The following is a 17,625-nucleotide window of genomic DNA, read 5'->3' as shown; positions in this document are numbered from 1 at the left end:
CACATCCCCTGCTGGCCCTGCCCATGCTGATGCACTCATTAGGCCCATGATTCCCTGCTGCATGTTAATGCCATGTTCCCAGGCCTCCCCAGTGGCCAGGGCTGGGGGCTGAGGGCTGGTGGGTCAGCCAAACTTTCAGCCTCAGGGACTGTCTCCTTCCTCCTTCCCTCCCCACAGTCCCCTTCACTCCCTCCCTAGCTCCCTGTTGCCAAGTCTAGGAGTAAAGCCTGACTTTTCTTGCCCTTCCTCATGCTCTCTTCTCTTTTCCAACCTGGAAAAAAGTAGAGATGGGGGTGAGGCCAGGAAAGTATATCGCACTGCTTCTAGAATATTTCTACTTGAGCATCCCATCAGTATCTCAGCCTCAAAATGTCCCAAATTCAACCCACTCTCTTTCTGTGTAAACCTGCCTCTCCTCCTCGCTTCAGGATTACTGTCCAAAGCACAGCAAACTACCCAGTTTCCAGTTTCCAAACCTCTCTATTTTCCAATTTCTTCCTATCTGTTGATTCCTAATCTGCTTCCACTAAGTGCTTCCCTTCCCTAAGAAACTCTCTTCCCAGATCCCTCCTCTTTTTACAGCCAAATTTCTAGAAAAAGCAGTCTTCTCTTCTGTTATTCTTCATCCCTTTGCAATTTGACCCCTGACCTCCTCATTCACAGGAAACCTCCCTTGCCAAAGTTATCAGTGACTGCTTCTTTTACACATAAATTCGCATTGAATTCTTTCATTTTTACATCCTCTCCATTTTCCAACATATTCTTCCCCAATAATCCTCTCTTATGGTAAAGAATAAAAAAGAGGGGAAAATTTGCATCAAAACATGAAAAAAGCCTGACATTCCACGCTTAGAGTCTCCCACTTCTGCGAGGGAGAAAAGTGTCTTCTCATAACTCTTTTTTGGTACCAAGTTTGCTGTTATTGTTCAGTCATTTCAGTCGTGTCTGACTCTCCACGACTTCTTTTGGGATTTTCTTGGCAAAGATGCTGGTGTGATTTGCCATTTTCTTATCCAGCTCATTTTAGGGATTTGAACTCAGGAAGATGAGTCCTCCTGACTCCAGATGCTCCATCCACTTCGCCATCTAGCTGAAATGGCTAGTGCCATTTCACAGCATTCAGTTCTGATGATTTCATTGATGTTGTTTCCATTTACATTGTTGCAGCTCTGTGTGTGTGTGTGTGTGTGTGTGTGTGTGTGTGTGTGTGTGTTGCTTTCCTGGTTCTACTTACTTCACTTTGCATTAGTTCATGGAAGCCTTCCCATGCCTCTCTGTATTCATCGTACTTATCATTTCTTCTAGTGCAGGAATATTCCATTCCGTTTGCGTCCCACTGACATAATCTTAATTCTCAAATCGGAAGTCCTCTCCTCCGTCTCCATCCTCCTTGACCGCTACAGTGTTTGATGTGGCTAATCACTGCTTCCCTCCAGATTCTTTCCCTCTCTGGTTTTTCTTATGCATTGGTCTTTCTCAGTGCTCATTTTGACTTGTCATACTAAGCTTCTAAGCTTATGTTTGGAATCATCACCAGTACTCTGCCCCCCACTCCTCATGTATGGGTGTAACCCAGAACTCTTCTGAGGCATCTTCCCTTTCTATGCTTTCTTAACCAGTTCATAGATTCAACTATTAAACTACTGTCTCTATGAAGGTGTCTTAATCCAGCTCTCCTCTCTCTCCTGAGCTCTGGTCCTACATTTCCAACCTGTATGTCCCATAGGTACTTCATACTCAGTCCTAAAGAACTCATTATCTTTCCCCTACCCACGTCATCCCCTCCAAACTTCCCTTTTTCTATGGAGGATACCACCATCCTTCCAGGCACCGAGATTCACAACTTGAGTCATCCTTGATTCTTCTCTTTAATTTCTTTTAAAATATTTTACATAATCTCTTCTCTTTTGACTTTCCCATCTCTTCCAAAGACTCCTCCCTCCCTAAATTAGAACCTTGCTTTGTAACAAATCAATACAAGCAAGAAAGCCAAATCTAAATATTGGCCATGTTTGTAAATGTATGCCTCAGTCAGCACAATTAGTTCTATGCTGAGAGGGGAAAGGTATGCTTCCTCATGAAGCCTCTGAATTTGGCTCTTCATCATTTTTTTTCTAAAATCCTCATATCCAATCAGTTGCCAGGTCTTAGAGATTTGACTTCCATGACACCTCTAGCATCTATCCCTCTTTCTCATCTTTTGAATTGTCCCAGTTCATGCCCCCATTACCTCCTGCTGCCCTATGGCAGTGAATAGCCTTCTGCTTGGTCTTACCTCTCTGTTCTGTCCTCCTCAAGGTTTAGCTAGATTGATGTTGAAAGCGCAGGTATGACTGTGACATTCCTCTGCCCAGGAAACTTCAGAGGTTCGATATTGGCTAGAGGATAAAATAGAAATTCCTACATCTGACATTTAAAGACCTTTACAATCTGTCTTCAGCCTACATCTTCAGGCTCATTACATATTACTCTCCTTCACACACTATAGACACACACCTACTTGCTGTTCCTGTACAGTTCATTCCATCTTCCATTATCATGTCTTTGCCAGGTTGGTCTCCTATGTTGGAAATACTCTCCCTCCTTTCCTCTGCTTTTACCTACCTCCTTTAAGACTCAGGTGAAATGCTGCCTCTTATGCAAGGCAGCCTGAGCTTCCCAGTGTCCTCAAATACCAGAAATTATTTTATATTTATCTGATATGCCTAACACTGAGGAACCACTTCTGGGACCAAAGGGATTGGGGATGGGGGGAGCTGCACCTACTCCCTCTCCCAAAGGGGCCCCTCTGCTCTGGACTCAGGTATAGTCTTGACCTCTAAAGAACAGTATTAATTCCTTTTTCTCATACTGCAGCACAAAGTGTACTCCCTGCCCTTTGAGAGACTAAGTGAGAGGCTGATTTGGAAGCTGTCTCTTTTAACTAATTCAGCTTGCTTGCTCCTGTCATGGGACATGGGTTGGGAGTAGAGGGAGGATCAAGGGAGTTATACCAAAGCAAGTTTTTCCATTGCTGGACCATCAAATAGCAAGCCCCAAAGCTCACACATAGTCAACTGTGAGTAGGAAGGGCAACTCTGGGCATGCTCTGAGGAATGGTTCCTACATACATATATTTTGCATTTACGTATCAGTATATGTGTTATCTCCCCAAATAGAATGTTAGCTTCTTGAGGAGAGGAACTGTTTTGTCTTTGTCTCCTCAATACCTATCATAGTGTTTTACACATAATAGTCTCTTAATAAATGCTAATTGGCTTAATTTTTGATCCTATTCTCTCCCACTTCTCATTGTCAATTATCAAATCCTGTCAATTTCTACCTTTGCAATATCTCTCGTATCTTCTCAGTAAATATCCTTTTTATTAAAAATAAAACCCAGCTAATTGGTTAACTAGAATGGAGTCACTAATCATTGGTGGTTAAGAGTGGGGAGCACTGGCAGAGCCAAGATGGTGGAGTAAAAGCAATGACTTACTTGAGCTCTCCCCAAAACCCCTCCAAATATCTGTAAAAATGACTCTGAACATATTCTAGAGCAGCAGAACCCACACAAAGACAGAGTGAAACAAATTTCCAGCCCAAGACAACCTGAGTGGTTGATAGGAAACGTCTGTTGTGCCAGACTGGGAGAGGTGTGCAGTTCAGCATGGGCCACATAGGCAAAGGTGGAGCAGGCTTCAGGAGACTGAATCACAGGCAGCTGTGGCAGTTTCCAGACTTCTTAACCCACAAACACCAAAGACAACTTAGAAGATTGGTGAGAAAGATCTGGAGGCCCTGGGTAAGAGAGAAGTCTGGTCCAGTCCTGGCCCTAGTGCAGCCCTGGGGCAGCAGTGGCTGCTTCGGGAGCTCTTGGCCCAAAGACAGTGGGGAGATCAAGCAGCTGTTTAGAGGGAGTCACAGGGATCTCTTTGCTGGCACTGAGGCAGGTTTCTCTTGTTTTGACTGTGCTTGGATCTGGGTTGTAGTCCTGGGTAGCGGTCCTGTGGTGAAGTGGAACGCTAGCAAGGCAGAGCTTATGGTATGGTAGAGAGGAAATCCTCCTCACAGTTCCAAGGCAGAAAAGAGTGCTTGTGGTCGCTCACAGACCAGAGCCCAGGCCAAGAAAGGAATAAACACCTCTCCTTTGATCATACCACCTTGGAAGAACTGAAAATTTACAGGTCCCTAGAAGTATCTCTGAAGACAACTGCACAAAACCCCCAAAGCATGGGACAGTACACCCTCCACACTGGAAGCAGAGCTCTACCTTAACAAAGAGTTAAAAAGTCAAGTAATTGGCTGGGAACATGAGCAAACAGAGGAAAAAAACTTGGACTATAGAATCTTTGGTGATAAAAAAGATCAAAACATACCACCAGAAGAAGACAACAAAGTCAAAGCTCCTACATCCAAATCCTCCAAGAAAAACGTGAATCAGTTCCAGGCTATGGGAGAGCTCAAAAAGGATTTTGAAAATAAAGTAAGAGAAGTAGAGGAAAAACTGGGAAGAGAAATGAGAGTGATACAAGAAAATCATGAAAAAAGAGTCAGCAGCTTACTAAAGGAGACCCGCAAAATACTGAAGAAAATAACACCTTAAAAATAGACTAACCCAAATGGCAAAAGAAGTCCAAAAAGCCAATGAGAAGAATGTCTTAAAAAGCAGAATTGACCAAATGGAAAAGGAGTTCCAAAAGCTCACTAAAGAAAATAATTCCTTGAAAATTAGAATGGAGCAAATGGAAGCAAATGACAGCTAATGACTCTATGAGAAATTGAGAAATTATAAAACAAAACCAAAAGAATGAAAAAATAGAAGGCAATGTGAAATATCTCATTGGAAAAACAGTTGACCTGACTTTCATTGCCTGGAAGAGATGGCAGCTGGTGGCTGGGGCCTGCCAGGGGCAGGGGGGTGGAGAATGGCCCTGGGAGCAGGGGCTGTGGTGGTGAGTAGGGACCAAGCTGTGGCCACTGCAGAACTGACAAGAAGGTGTTTTGTTAAAATTCCTGTGGAAGCAAAATATAATTTCATAAGGAAATAATAGATGGAGAAGAGAAAACATACAGCAGGTGTGAGGGCCCAGATGCTATGTATGTGAAATTGATATCTTCTGATGGTCTTGAATTGATTGTAAGAAGAGAGCATGCTTTAACATCAGGAACAATAAAAGCCATGTTAAGTGGCCCAGGTCAGTTTGCTGAAAACAAAACCAATGAAGTTAATTTTAGAGAAATTCCATCACATCTGCTATCAAAAGTATGCATGTATTTTACCTACAAGGTTCGCTACACTAACAGCTCTACAGAGATTCCTGAGTTCTCAATTGCACTGGAATTGCTGATGGCTGTGAACTTCCTGGATTGTTAAATAAAATAAATTATAATACCAAAAAAAAAAAAGAAAAAAAGAAAAACAACTGACCTAGAAAATAGATCCAGGAGAGATAATTAAAAAATTATTAGACTACCTGAAAACCATGATCAAAGAAAAAGAACCCTGATATCATCTTTCAAGAAATTGTCAAGGAAAACTTCCCTGGTGTTCTAGAACCAGAGGGTAAAATAGAAATAGAAAGAATCCACCTATCACCTCCAGAAAAAGATCCCAAAAGAAAAGTTCCTAGGAATATTATAGCCAAATTCCAGAGTTCCAAGGTCAAGGAGAAAATATCGCAAGCAGCCAGAAAGAAACAATTCAAGTATTGTGGAAACACAATCAGGATAACACAAGATTTAGCAGCTTCTACATTAAGGAATCAGAGGGCTTGGAATATGATATTCCAGAGGTCAAAGGAGCTAGGATTAAAACCAAGAATCACTTACCCAGCAAAACTAAGTATAATCCTTTAGGGGAAAAAATGGATATTCAGTGAAATAGAGAACTTTCAGGCATTCTTGATGGAAAGACCAGAGCTGAATAGAAAATTTGATTTTCAAATACAAGACTCAAGAGAAGGTAAACAGGAAAGAGAAATCATAAGGGACTTATTAAAGTTGAACTGTTTACATTTCTACATGGAAAGATTATATTTGTAACTCATGAGACCTTTCCCATTATTAGGGTAGTTGGAGGGAATATATATAGACAGAGGGCACAGAGTGAGTTGAGTATGAAGGGATGATATCTAAAAATAAAATTAATGGGTGAGAGAGGAAGAAGATTGTACTGGGAGAAAGAGAAAGGGAGAGGTAGAATGGGCTAAATTATCTCACATTAAAGAGGCAAGAAAAAGCTTTTACAGTGGAGGGAAAGAGGGAGGAGGTGAGAGGGAATGAATGAATTGTACTCTCATCAGATTTGACTTAGGAAGGGAATAACATACACACTCAATTGAGTATGGAAATGCATCTTACCCTACAGGAAAATATGGGGGAAAGGAATAAGAGAGGGAAGGATGATAGAAGGGAGGGTAGATTGGGGGAGAGGGTAATCAGAAGCAAACACTTTTGAGCTTCCGGCCCACAGACTGAGGGAGAATCGAGTGGCTGATCAGAGGGGGATTGCAGGGATCTCTCTGCTGGTGCAGGATTCTCCTGCTTTGCCCATGCTTGGATCTGGGTCACAGTTCTGGGTGGTGGTCCTGGGAGAAGGAGGAACGTGGGCATGGTGGAGCTTGCAGTGGCTGTGGAGAGAAAATCCTCACAGTTCCAAGACAGAAAAGACTGCTTGTGGTTACTCATAGACCAGAGCACAGGCCAGGAAAGGAGCAAACACCTCACCCTTGATCATAGCACCTTGGAAGAAATAAAAATGTGCAGGTCCCTAGAAGTATCTCTGAAAGCAGCTGCACAAAACCCCCAAAGCTTGGGACAGTACATTTTCCACACTGGAAACAGACTCCTACCTTAACAAAGAGTTTATAATTTAAGTAATTGGCTGAGATCATGAGCAAGGAGCGCAAAAAGAGTCAGACTGTATTATCTTACTTTGGTAACAAAGAAGATCAAAACACAACCAGAAGAAGACAATGAAACCAAAGCTCCTACATCCAAAGCCTCCAAGAAAAACATGAATTGGTCCCAGGCCATGGAAGAGCTCAAAAAGGATTTTGAGAAGCAAGTAAAAGAAGTAGAGGAAAAACTGAGAATAATGCTAAAGGAGACCCCAAAAAATACTGAAGAAAATAACACCTTAAAAAATAGCCTAACCCAAATGGCAAAAGAGGTCCAAAAAGCCAATGAGGAGAAGAATGCCCTAAAAAGCAAAATTGGCCAAATGGAAAAGGAAGTCCAAAAGCTTACTGAAGAAAATACTTCCTTAAAAAATTAGAATGGAGAAATTGGAAGATAGTGACAATTTGAGAAACCAAGGCACTGTAACACTAATCCAAAGGAATGAAAAAATAGAAGAGAATGTGAAATATCTCATTGGAAAAACAACTGACCTGGAAAATAGATCCAGGAGAGAGAACTTAAAAATTATTGGACTATCTGAAAGCCATGATCAAAAAAAAGAGCCTAGACATCATCTTTCAAGAAATTATCAAGGAAAACTGCCCTGATATTTTAGAACCAGAGGGCAAAATAGAAATTGAAAGCATCCACCCATCACCTCCTGAAAGAGATCCCCAAAGGAAAACTCCTAGGAATATTGTAGCCAAATTCCAGAATTCCCAGGTCAAGGAGAAAATATTGCAAGCAGCCAGAAAGAAACAATTCAAGTATTATGGAAACACAATCAGGATAACACAAGATTTAGCAGCTTCTACATTAAGGGTCCAGAGGGCATGGAGTACAATATTCCAGAGGGCAAAGAAGATAGGGCTACAACCAAGAATCACCTACCCAGCAAAAGTGAGTATAATCCTTCAGGGTAAAAAATGGTCATTCACTGAAATAAGATACTTTCAAGCATTCTTGCTGAAAAGACCAGAGCTGAATAGATAATTTGACTTTCAAATACAAGACTCAAGAGAAACATGAAAGAGGTAAACAGGAAAGAGAAATCATAAGAGACTTATTAAGGTTAAACTGTTTACATTCCTGCAGGGAAAGATGATATTTGTAACTCATGAGTCCTTTGTCAGTATTAGGGTAGTGGGAGGGAAAAAATTATATGTATGTATAGATAGATAGATAGAGGGCACAGGGTGAGTCGAAGATGAAGGGGTGATATCTGGAAAATAAAATTAAAGGGTGAGAGAGGATTATACTGGGAGAAGGAGAAAGGGAGAAGTAGAATGGGGTAAATTATCTCACATGAAACAGACAAGAAAAGGCTTTTACAGTGGAGGGGAAATGGGGGAAGGTGAGAGGGAATGAGTGAATCTTATTCTCATAGGATTTGGCTTAAGGAGGGAATAACATACACAATGGGGTATGGAAATCTATCTTACCTTACAGGAAAATAAGGGGGAAAGGGGACAAGAGAGCAGGGGGTTGACAGAGGGAAGGGCAGACTGGGGAAGGGGATAATTGAAAGCAAACACCTCTGAAGAGGGACAGGGTCAAAAGAGAGAATAGAATAAATGGGGGGTAGGATAGGATGAAGGGAAATATACTTAGTTTTTCACAACAGACTACTATGGAAGTGTTTTGCATGACTACACATCTATAACCTGTATTGAGATGCTTGCCTTTTCAATGAGGGTGGGTGGGGAGGGAGGAAGGGAGAAAATTTGTAACCCAAAGTTTTAAAAACACATGTTAAAAATTAAAAAAAAAAATTAAAAAAAGTGAATGTTGAAAACTAAAAATAAATTAATAAAAAAGAGGGGGAGAACTCAGTAGAGTGGAGGTTTGAGCTGATGGCATTAGAGGAGATAACCCTCAACTCATCTAGGATACCCTAAGAACCCTGAGGGAGAAATGTATCCTTGCTTTGGGAAGCCCAACCTTCTAGTGTATATGTGATTTGGGAGAGTAAGTCTGGAGTCTCACTTTAAGAGAAAACAAATTGGACCCTTGGTGACCAAAACCGTAAGTTGCTCTCAATACCCATCTCCCAAATTCAGGGACTGTTGCCCGAGACTAAGTGTTGCATCAAATGGAGGAGTGTGCAATGAAGAGACTTGGGCCAGGCGGGTCAGTGAAAGACTGAACCAATTTATTGTTCTGAGGGTCCGGATTATATAGTGAAAGCTAACAATCATCCCTGAGGCATGTTCACCATTCTTATGTGACTAACCCCAGCCCTTATGTGCATCCTTAATTGTTCACACCTGCTCACTATCAAGGCCTAAGGGTCAGAGTGTTCTAACCTCCTAGGCACGGGAAGTTGGCAAGCCAAATATTCTGAATAAGTAAGCCCTTACTGGTCGGAAAAGGAAAGAGTCAAGCTCTGACCTAATTTCCTTATCCTGTATTAGACTCTCCAGCTCTGGCCCTCAACGATGGACCACTCTGGCAATAACTCAAGAACACGGTATTACTTTAGTCTGCGTTATCTGATCACTTTTTATATTTTCACCAAATCAAAAATCTTTCCTAAATTGTGTGAAAGTCCATGTGAATTTAGAGACAGTTTGATTTTTTTTTTACATGGATAGACATAAGCCAACTGCTTTCAGATTTACAGCCCCAAAATATCCTTCAATTTTTCTCTGCACTTCTGCAAATTGGCCAATTTACTCTGATCAGAAATGCCAAGATGCACAACAACGGCCCCTCAGTGTAGTTCTGTGGCCATGCAATGTCCTCTTCAAACTGATTGAAGCCAGAGAATAGCCTTGCAAAGAAAAACCTGGTGAATGCCCTTTTGACCATCATAGCAGACTATTATATATGTGTGTGTGTGTGTGTGTGTGTGTGTGTGTGTGTGTGTGTATGTATATATCCATCCCAACTAATGTTGTTACAAAGCTTCACACTGGCTCCTAAAACACTGTCTCAGGAACTTCTAAATATTGTTATAGGATGAGAAGCAAAACCTATTTCTGAAATCACTGCATCATCAGTAAACCCTTAAAAACCAGGAAGCAGCAAAAAGTTTACCCAGGCCAGACTCAGGCCAGACTCTGCAAATAAAAGGCCACTGTCAACTCCCTGGAGACCCAACATAGTCACTCAGTCAACAAGCATTTACTATGCACCCACTCCATGCCAGGAATTGTACAAAGCACTGTAAACTAGTGTAGATGGGAAACAATTCTCCACTTCCAAGAGAAATATTCATCCTTCTCTTCCAAGTTTCCCAACTTGAGAGAAAAAGACTACAGAAGAAAAATCTTTGCCGGGTCATTTCTACCAGTCTTTTCTGCAACAGGAATTGCTCAAAGAACCTGAAAATTGCTGCTTAAAGACTGTCACAGTCAAAAAAGGAATGCTGAAACAACACAAGTCATAACAGTACTTTTTCCTACTCCTTCTATAGGACAGAATGGAATCTGGCATAGACAGTTTAATATTTAATTTTGTGTTTATTTGTTATGTAGATTGACTGAATGCCACACAAATGTTGCCTTTAGGATATAGGTGTGGGATTTGGGACATGTTAAAACCTAGCTCCTAATTAAATTGGATCATTTAAAGAATTAAGGTGGATACACATCATGTGGACGTGGATGTGGCCTGTGCCTGATAGGGGAGGCTGAGGCTGGTGGGTCACATGGGCTCTGGATTCTTAGCTGCCATGGGATTAAAGTCAATCCATACTAAATCTGGCACCAACATACAGAACCCCCAGGAGTAGGGAGCCACTGGGGGGGAGGGGGCAGGGAATCAACATTGAGAATGATCTGGAGGAAATGAGTCCAGAGAATTTAAATAAATCACTGGACAGCCCCAGGAACATGGACATTCTCACAGGTATAGAGTAGCTAGGTGAAACAACAGAGAAAGTGTTGGACCTGGGGTCAGGGCAGCCTGAGTTCTATTCCTTCTTCAGACACTGAGTGACCCTGAACAAGTCACTAAACTTCAGTCTACCTCAGTTTCCTCATGGGGATTCTAATAACATCTGTTTCACAGGGTAGTGAAGATAAAAAGATATTGGTAAAGTATTTCACAAACCTTACTATTATAATTAAATGCACATACATAGAGACAGGTAGAAGATCTGGACATACACATTATAATTCTGTTCCTACAGGTGGTGAATGACATACTCAAAGGTCAGTGAAAAGCCCTGAGTCCAACAGAAGTTCAGCCATTAACAAACATCTGAACATCTGCACAGACACATGCACAGAGGTGCACACATGTCCACAGGCCACACACACAGGCAGGCAGGCTTTGAGCCTGAGCCTTGAATCACCAGGATAGAATTCTCTCCTTGCTTAGGGTTCATGGAGATACACTTGGGAGATGTAGGAGGGGTTATGGGGAGGGAGAGGAAAGAGGCTGCTTCAACGTGGCAGTCTCCAAGGGGATATTGTTGGGGTATAAATAAGCAGCTGAAAGCCCTAAAGCCAAGAACCAGGGACAGCTCAGTTCAACAAAGCAACCACAGCCAGAACCCAGCCTCCAGACCTGCTACCAAGATGCCAGATCCCAGGCTGCTGGCCTGCTTCCTCTGCCTTCTCACCTTCACCTCTGCCTGCTACTTCCAGAACTGTCCAAGGGGAGGCAAGCGCTCCTTGACTGACATTGAGATGAGACAGGTATGGCTGGCTAGGTCAGGGTTCTTCCTATGAGTGGCATGAAATGGCATTGCTGGGACTTCACTTAGAAACCATCAGCTTCTCTGGGAGCAGAGAACCCTGTGCCTGACTGGCCCCTCCAGTATTCCTAGGGCAGTTTGTCTGGTGTGTGAAGGGGCTCCTAAAAGACAGGAGTGCACAGTAAGGCAAGGATTAGGGGGGTAAGGGAGAGAAGGGAACATGAGGTAGAGAGAGGGACATAGGGTAAAGGCTAGAGGGGAGCATACAGAGAGAAAAGGAGAGAGGCAAAAGGAAGCAGAGAGAGGTAACATTGGAGATATTCAGGCAGAGACTGGCCTCTTGTTGGCGATGAAGTAGAGGGACTTCTTTAGTGGGTGGAGTCCAGCCCTAATGGGAGAAGGGGTACAGCTGACTTTTCAGTCACCCTCTATTTCCGATGGGATAAGCCTTTCAGCTCACCAAAGATAGGATTTTCAGCCTCCATTTTAAGCCCATAAGTCACCTCCCGAGTCACATTATGGGCAAAGAAATGGAGTGAAAAGCTTCGTCTTAGAGTTCTCCAGTAAAAGGAGTAGCAACTCAGTCTAACTTTGCTCCCTTCCAGGAAGTTATGTTACACTTCCTTCAAAGGCTTTGTGATCTCTTTGATTGGAGTACACACTCTAACAATGCAGATCACAGCCCCTTCCATACTCCCTGTCCATGTCATCCCAATAGATAAGTTCGTAGGGCTCTACCTAAAATGTTGGGCTTTTCCCTTGAGGTCTTTTGGCATTATGTGGGTATCAGTGCAGACTGAGGGCTTTTCAAGCTAGAGTGACTGACACCTCATCCTCTACTATATCTGACCATCTCCTGCCTTTCTCACCTCTTCCCTTCTATTCAGTTTTCAGAGGAACAGGAGAAAATCTGGTCTTGTCTTCACCACCATATGAGCATATGAAAGATATGTTCTCCTCCCTCAGCCTTTCTTGTCCAAGTGCCCAGTACCTCATTTAGAATTGTTTCAGGGAGGGACCAGTTTCTTTGTGCTATATGCCTCTAGATCTAGAAGATGAAGTTTGGTTGCTTCAGCACCTTGATCAGCAACTAGAGGAAGCTAAGCAGTTTCTCCTCCTCCTTTCCCAGACTATCTCCCTTTCTCCCTCATTTGCCCAGTTCATCTGTCAATATTTCACCAAGGTGGGAAAGCACAGGGTCAGTTTCCAGTGAGCTGAGAGGGCTGTAGGGCAGAAAAGAGGTGATTGAGCAACTCCATCCTGTGTTAAAAAGGAAGGCTAGAAAGACAGGTTTTGCTGAACACAATGCAGGTAGTTGGGTGAGTAGTCTGGGAGAGGAAAACACAGAACCCCAAACTTGAATTCCTGTCTTTTAAGGAAGGAGCAAGTCCTACATTGGTTACGCAGAGTCCCTGGGAGACAATTGAAGAGAACAGGAAGAAGGGAATAGGAAAGAGGAGGATAGAACAGAAGAAAAGAAGGGAAGAAAGATTAGAGAGGCGGGGAGAGGAAAAGAGTATTGGGGGAAAGAGAGGAGAGGAGGAGGAGGATGGGAGAAGAAAGAAAGAAGAAGATAGAAAGGGAGAAGGAAGGAGAGAACAATAGAAAGGGAGAGGAGAGGAAAGGATTAAAGGAAGTAGAGGAGAGAAGGAGGAAGGGAGAAGACAGAGGAAGTGAGAATGTGGCAGGGCATTAAAGGAAGGGCAAGGGAAAAGAGAAGAGGAGAGAATGGGAAGAATTGAGGAAATAGGAAGGTGACATGTATGAAAGGGGGGGGGAAATGGATACTCTCTTGCAGGGGATAAAGACTGTGTGTTTGCTCACCCTAAACCTTGCTCCTCCCTGCAGTGTCTCACCTGTGGTCCTAAGAGCCAAGGGCATTGCTTTGGGCCCAGCATCTGCTGTGGAGATGAATTAGGCTGCTATATGGGCACTGCTGAGAGCCTGAGGTGCCAGGAAGAGAGCTACCTGCCCTCTCCCTGCCAGTCTGGCCAGAAACCCTGTGGCAATGGAGGACGTTGCGCTGCTGCTGGGATCTGCTGCAATGCTGGTAATATATAAATATAGCCCAGTCTTCTGCTCATCCTGAGAAGGTTTTTTTTTTTAAGTTTCTTAGCTTTTTGAGATGAAAATTATTTCCATTTAAGCTCAATTTTATCTTGGGACAGGGTTGGGGGGGAATCCTAAAAAAAAATCCTTCCAGTGAATTTTGAAATGTTGGTGCTCATTTCATAATTGATAACATTGCTGCTTACTTGAATGAAGCATTGAATGAATTGATTTTACTTGTCTTTTCATATGCTAGTTGCTGGTCAGAGTGTCATAGTGGATAGACAGCTGGCCTCAGGTTCAGAAAGACTTGGGTCCAAGTTTTGCCTCTGACACATAGGAGCTGTGTAACCCTGGGCAAGTCATTTACCTTCTCAGTGGCCCAGGAAGCTTTTTAAGACCAAAAGTTACACTGTAGGTGCCAATCTACATTCGAAGAAGTTCCTCACTGGCAGCTCCTTATGACAATGAAATCTGAAGTCCGGTAAAAAATTGATGGTGTGCGCTGTTTAATTATCACTATCTATATTTGTGTAGCTGTTTAATTGTTTGTTTTTTTTAAAATTTGTTCCCTGGTCCTGAATGCTTGCTTACTTCCTCTTGTGTTATGGATTTGCTGAATACAATTTTCACTAAAGATGATCTAAAGAGAGGCCACATTTTTAGAACAATGGCATGCAGCAATGCATAGTAAACCACAAAGAGAGCTTTGATTCTTAGGGGTAGATCCTGAGTCTCAAAATAGACACACAAATATCAAAATGAGGGATAAAAGATTTGGGGAGATGTTCAGTAACAAATTGAAGAGTGTTTTTCTATCTCATGTATGAGTGCATGAGTGTGTGTGTGTGTGTGTGTGTGTGTGTGTGTGTGTGTGTGTGAATTACCTGATCATTTGAAAATTTCTCATGTAGTGACAGAAGGAAATAGTACCTGAAGATGGATCACTACATCACCCTACCTCTAGAAGAGAAGAATCTGATGTTACAAAATCAGGAACCCCAGTAGGGAGAGAGAGCTTGCCCATGGATAAACTAAAAAGTTTGCTTATGTTGGGAAAAGATTCTTTCCCTCCAGGTAGTGTGGGCTTTGATCTCCCAGTCCACAGGTGCTCAGAAAAGGATCTATGTCCTTATGATCATTTTAACCTAAGTCTTCTATTCACTTTACTGGATAAAATTTCATAGCATAGTAGAGATAAAAGTTTGGATTGGTTGTGCAACTGTAACCCTATGGTATTGTCAAGCCCTCAAGGTGGTAAATAAAACAAAAAAATGGGGGGGGGTGAAATCTGATGGAAATCATGAAAGAAAATAGCAAGGGAAAGCAAAAAAATTGTGTGCAGTATGAAGAAGGACAATTCTGAAATCATATTGAGAGTGATGTAGGTTTTTTTTTTTAAAGATAGTTGGAGTGGCCTTTTGTGTGGGCAAGGTGGCTGGGTGGGTGCTAGTTTAGTAGGTACCGTTCAGTATAAAAGGAAAAAAATATGGTGATGTGGGTGGATGATCTACTACTAAGGCTTCTAGAAAGAGGAAGAGTACATCAGAAAGCAGAAAGGGTCAGGTTGGAATGAGTGGGTAGAGCTCTTTAACACCATCATGTACTATTGTGCATGTGGTATATAGTCTAATGACTATTCAGAGAGAAGATAAGTAGCTGAAGTATGAGCAGTTGCTAAAAGGAATGAAACAGAGGCTTAGACTGGGTTTCCAAAGACTAATCCAGCTCAGGAAGGTGGAACTTTAACTAAGTCCAGAACAGCTCCTTCAGTGTAGAGCACAGAAGCAAAGCTAGAGAACAAGGAGGGCCACTCAGACTGGAAGGCAAGGGCCTAAGAAGATGGCTGAGCAATAGAAATGAGGATAGAATGATCCTACTGGGAAAAGGATGGAGTCAGGCAGCCAGAGGCCACAGAAGTTTGGCACTGGCTAAGGCAGAACTTCCTTGTGCTACGAAGATCGATCAGATGGCCACTCATATATATCTATATTGAACACACTTTGGAGGTCAATGCAGACTTGGTTCCCAGGAGGTGATTTCCCCACCTTCAGGAAACAAGGATAGTGGTCAAGGACAGAAGTCACCTGAGATGAACCCCCCAAAACCCCCCCAAACTTAAGCCTGTTCTGGTTATTAGTTTTTGTCAAGGGCCAGTAAAGCCTGAAGACATGGAGTGTCCTTGTTTGCTAGGCAGTGCATCCAAATGGCCATTGCACTGCAGTCATTTTATTTCAGACATTTAAGGAAAGCCCTCAAGGAGGGGCGGAGTGTGTGGGAGGGGGTGTGCACATGCACATGTGTGCTACAGAATAATTATAATCACTGACATTTTCATAGCACTTACATATACCACCTCATTTGAGTCTCACAATGGCCCTGAGAGGTTGGTAATATAAGTCTTGCTAGCCCCATTTTACAGGTGAGGACATTGAGCCCAGGTCTTACCTGACTCCCAAATCAGAACTCTTTCCATTATATAGCATTGAATCTCAAAAAACAATATGCCAGACTAGAGGGAGAAATATGTGCTCAGGTGTGAGTTGAGATATCTGTGTTAACCTCCTACCTCTCCTCAACAGTACTAAACTGTAAGTTTCCTGAGACAGGGATCGTATGTTGTCTAAATGTTGTATTTCCTCTAGTCCCCAGCACAGGGCTCTGAAAGATGGAGGCTTTTAATTGGTTTGTGGGATGTGGAATGTGGAATGTTCAACTGAAAGGTGCTTGTAACAATGTTTTCAGTCCTGAACATACCTGGATAAATCAATCCACCTTGAAGTGGGGCTAAATGGAATTCCAGGGACTCACCCACCCTGGGAATGGTCACTGGAATTAGGGTTAGGGTTTGGCTCTGGGACAGCTTGTCCTAACAGATAAGGAGAGAATCCTCCCTTCCCCCCCAGCCACCTTCTTTGTCTTCTTGCTTCTGGCCACCATCCCACCTCAGATGTCCTGAACTAATTCAGGAAAATAATGAAGCCTCCTAGGTCTACTTCATTTACCCTGTTTTTAACTGCATGGCCTGACTTCATAGAACTCCATGTTCTGAGTTTTTTCCTTTGCTGTTCTCACAGAGAGCTGTATGGTGGAACCAGCCTGCTGGGAGGAAACTGGCAACCAGAGGAGGGCAAAGACCAGTGAGAAGAGCAGTTGGACCCAGCTGGATGGGCCAGCCAGTGCCTTCCTGCTGCACCAAGTGCAGCTGGCTGGTCAGCACTTGGGGGAACTGCAGCCTCCCAAAGAGGAAGCTATCTACTGAGGATTCCCTTGAGGAGCAGCTCCCCTCTCTCCAGCATGCCACCCTCTCCCTTCCCCTGCTCCAAGTGTTTTTAGAAAAATAAAGGTCTTGAATTGTTCTGAGCTCTTTGGCTCTGTCTTGTAACACGAGGGCAGGGTGAGGTGGCAAGGAAGCTCTTTGGAAGTAGAGGCTTTCCCTTCATTGCAAATCTTTGGGCAGAATCTCTGCTGTATTTCTGTTCAGTCAACTATTAACAAGCATTTACTAAACACCTAAAAGTCTCTTAACCATCCTGAGCTTCATTGCTCTCATTGCTACAGTGAAGGGGCTGGACTAGGTGGCTTTAGAGGCCTTTTCCAGACCACTGTGTGCCAGCTACTGGGATACAAAGACAAAAATGACACAATCCCTGCCCGCAAGCAACTGGCCCTGAGTTCAAATCTGGCCTCAGACACTTATTAGCTGTGTGACCCTAGGCAAGTCTCCTCATCTTTTTCTTCATCTGTAAAATGGAGATAATAATAGCACCTACTTCCCAGGATTGTTTTGAGTCAAAGCACATAATATTTCAAAAAGCTTAGTATGGTGCTTGGCACATAGCAGGCACTCAGTAATGCTTATTCTCTTTCTTTCTCTTCCCTGGTCCCCAACCACCCAGTTCTGATGTAAAAAAAAAAAGAGTTGAACTGAACTTTGGAACTCTAAGGGGCAGAGGTGAGAACACAGTCTATTCCAAGCATGGAAGCCAGCTTGTGGAAAGCCACAAAGATGGGAAATGGAATAGCATGTGTGAGGAACAGAAAGCCAG

The 17,625-nt window shown here is 42.9% G+C and overlaps 1 protein-coding gene and 1 pseudogene across 1 annotated transcript; both read left to right on the top strand.

The window, feature by feature from the left end:
- The first annotated feature begins 4,965 nt into the window (after nt 1-4,965).
- LOC110221129 (elongin-C pseudogene) lies at nt 4,966-5,356 on the top strand (annotated as a pseudogene).
- A 5,973-nt stretch (nt 5,357-11,329) lies between these two features.
- Nucleotides 11,330-16,939, top strand: LOC110221127 (vasopressin-neurophysin 2-like). The gene is made up of 3 exons (XM_021005529.2): nt 11,330-11,528; nt 13,376-13,577; nt 16,654-16,939. Exons 1-3 carry the CDS (start codon nt 11,409-11,411, stop codon nt 16,836-16,838), a joined length of 507 nt encoding a protein of 168 aa, XP_020861188.2. The 5' UTR covers nt 11,330-11,408; the 3' UTR covers nt 16,839-16,939.
- The last annotated feature ends 686 nt before the right edge of the window (nt 16,940-17,625 follow it).

Source organism: Phascolarctos cinereus, unplaced genomic scaffold, assembly GCF_003287225.1.
Source record: "Phascolarctos cinereus isolate Bilbo 61053 unplaced genomic scaffold, phaCin_HiC Scaffold_9;HRSCAF=440, whole genome shotgun sequence".
In the NCBI taxonomy this organism is placed as follows: Eukaryota; Metazoa; Chordata; class Mammalia; order Diprotodontia; family Phascolarctidae; genus Phascolarctos; species Phascolarctos cinereus.
Note: the sequence above shows the minus strand (reverse complement) of the source record. Positions and strands in the feature narration are given on the sequence as shown.

What these genes read in the sequence shown, in the direction of transcription:
- LOC110221127 (XM_021005529.2), top strand. Translation starts at nt 11,409, where the DNA reads ATGCCAGATCCCAGGCTGCTGGCCTGCTTCCTCTGCCTTCTCACCTTC. An exon ending in CTGACATTGAGATGAGACAG is followed by an intron (nt 11,529 to 13,375) that starts GTATGGCTGGCT and finishes TCCTCCCTGCAG; the next exon opens with TGTCTCACCTGTGGTCCTAA. An exon ending in TGGGATCTGCTGCAATGCTG is followed by an intron (nt 13,578 to 16,653) that starts GTAATATATAAA and finishes CTGTTCTCACAG; the next exon opens with AGAGCTGTATGGTGGAACCA.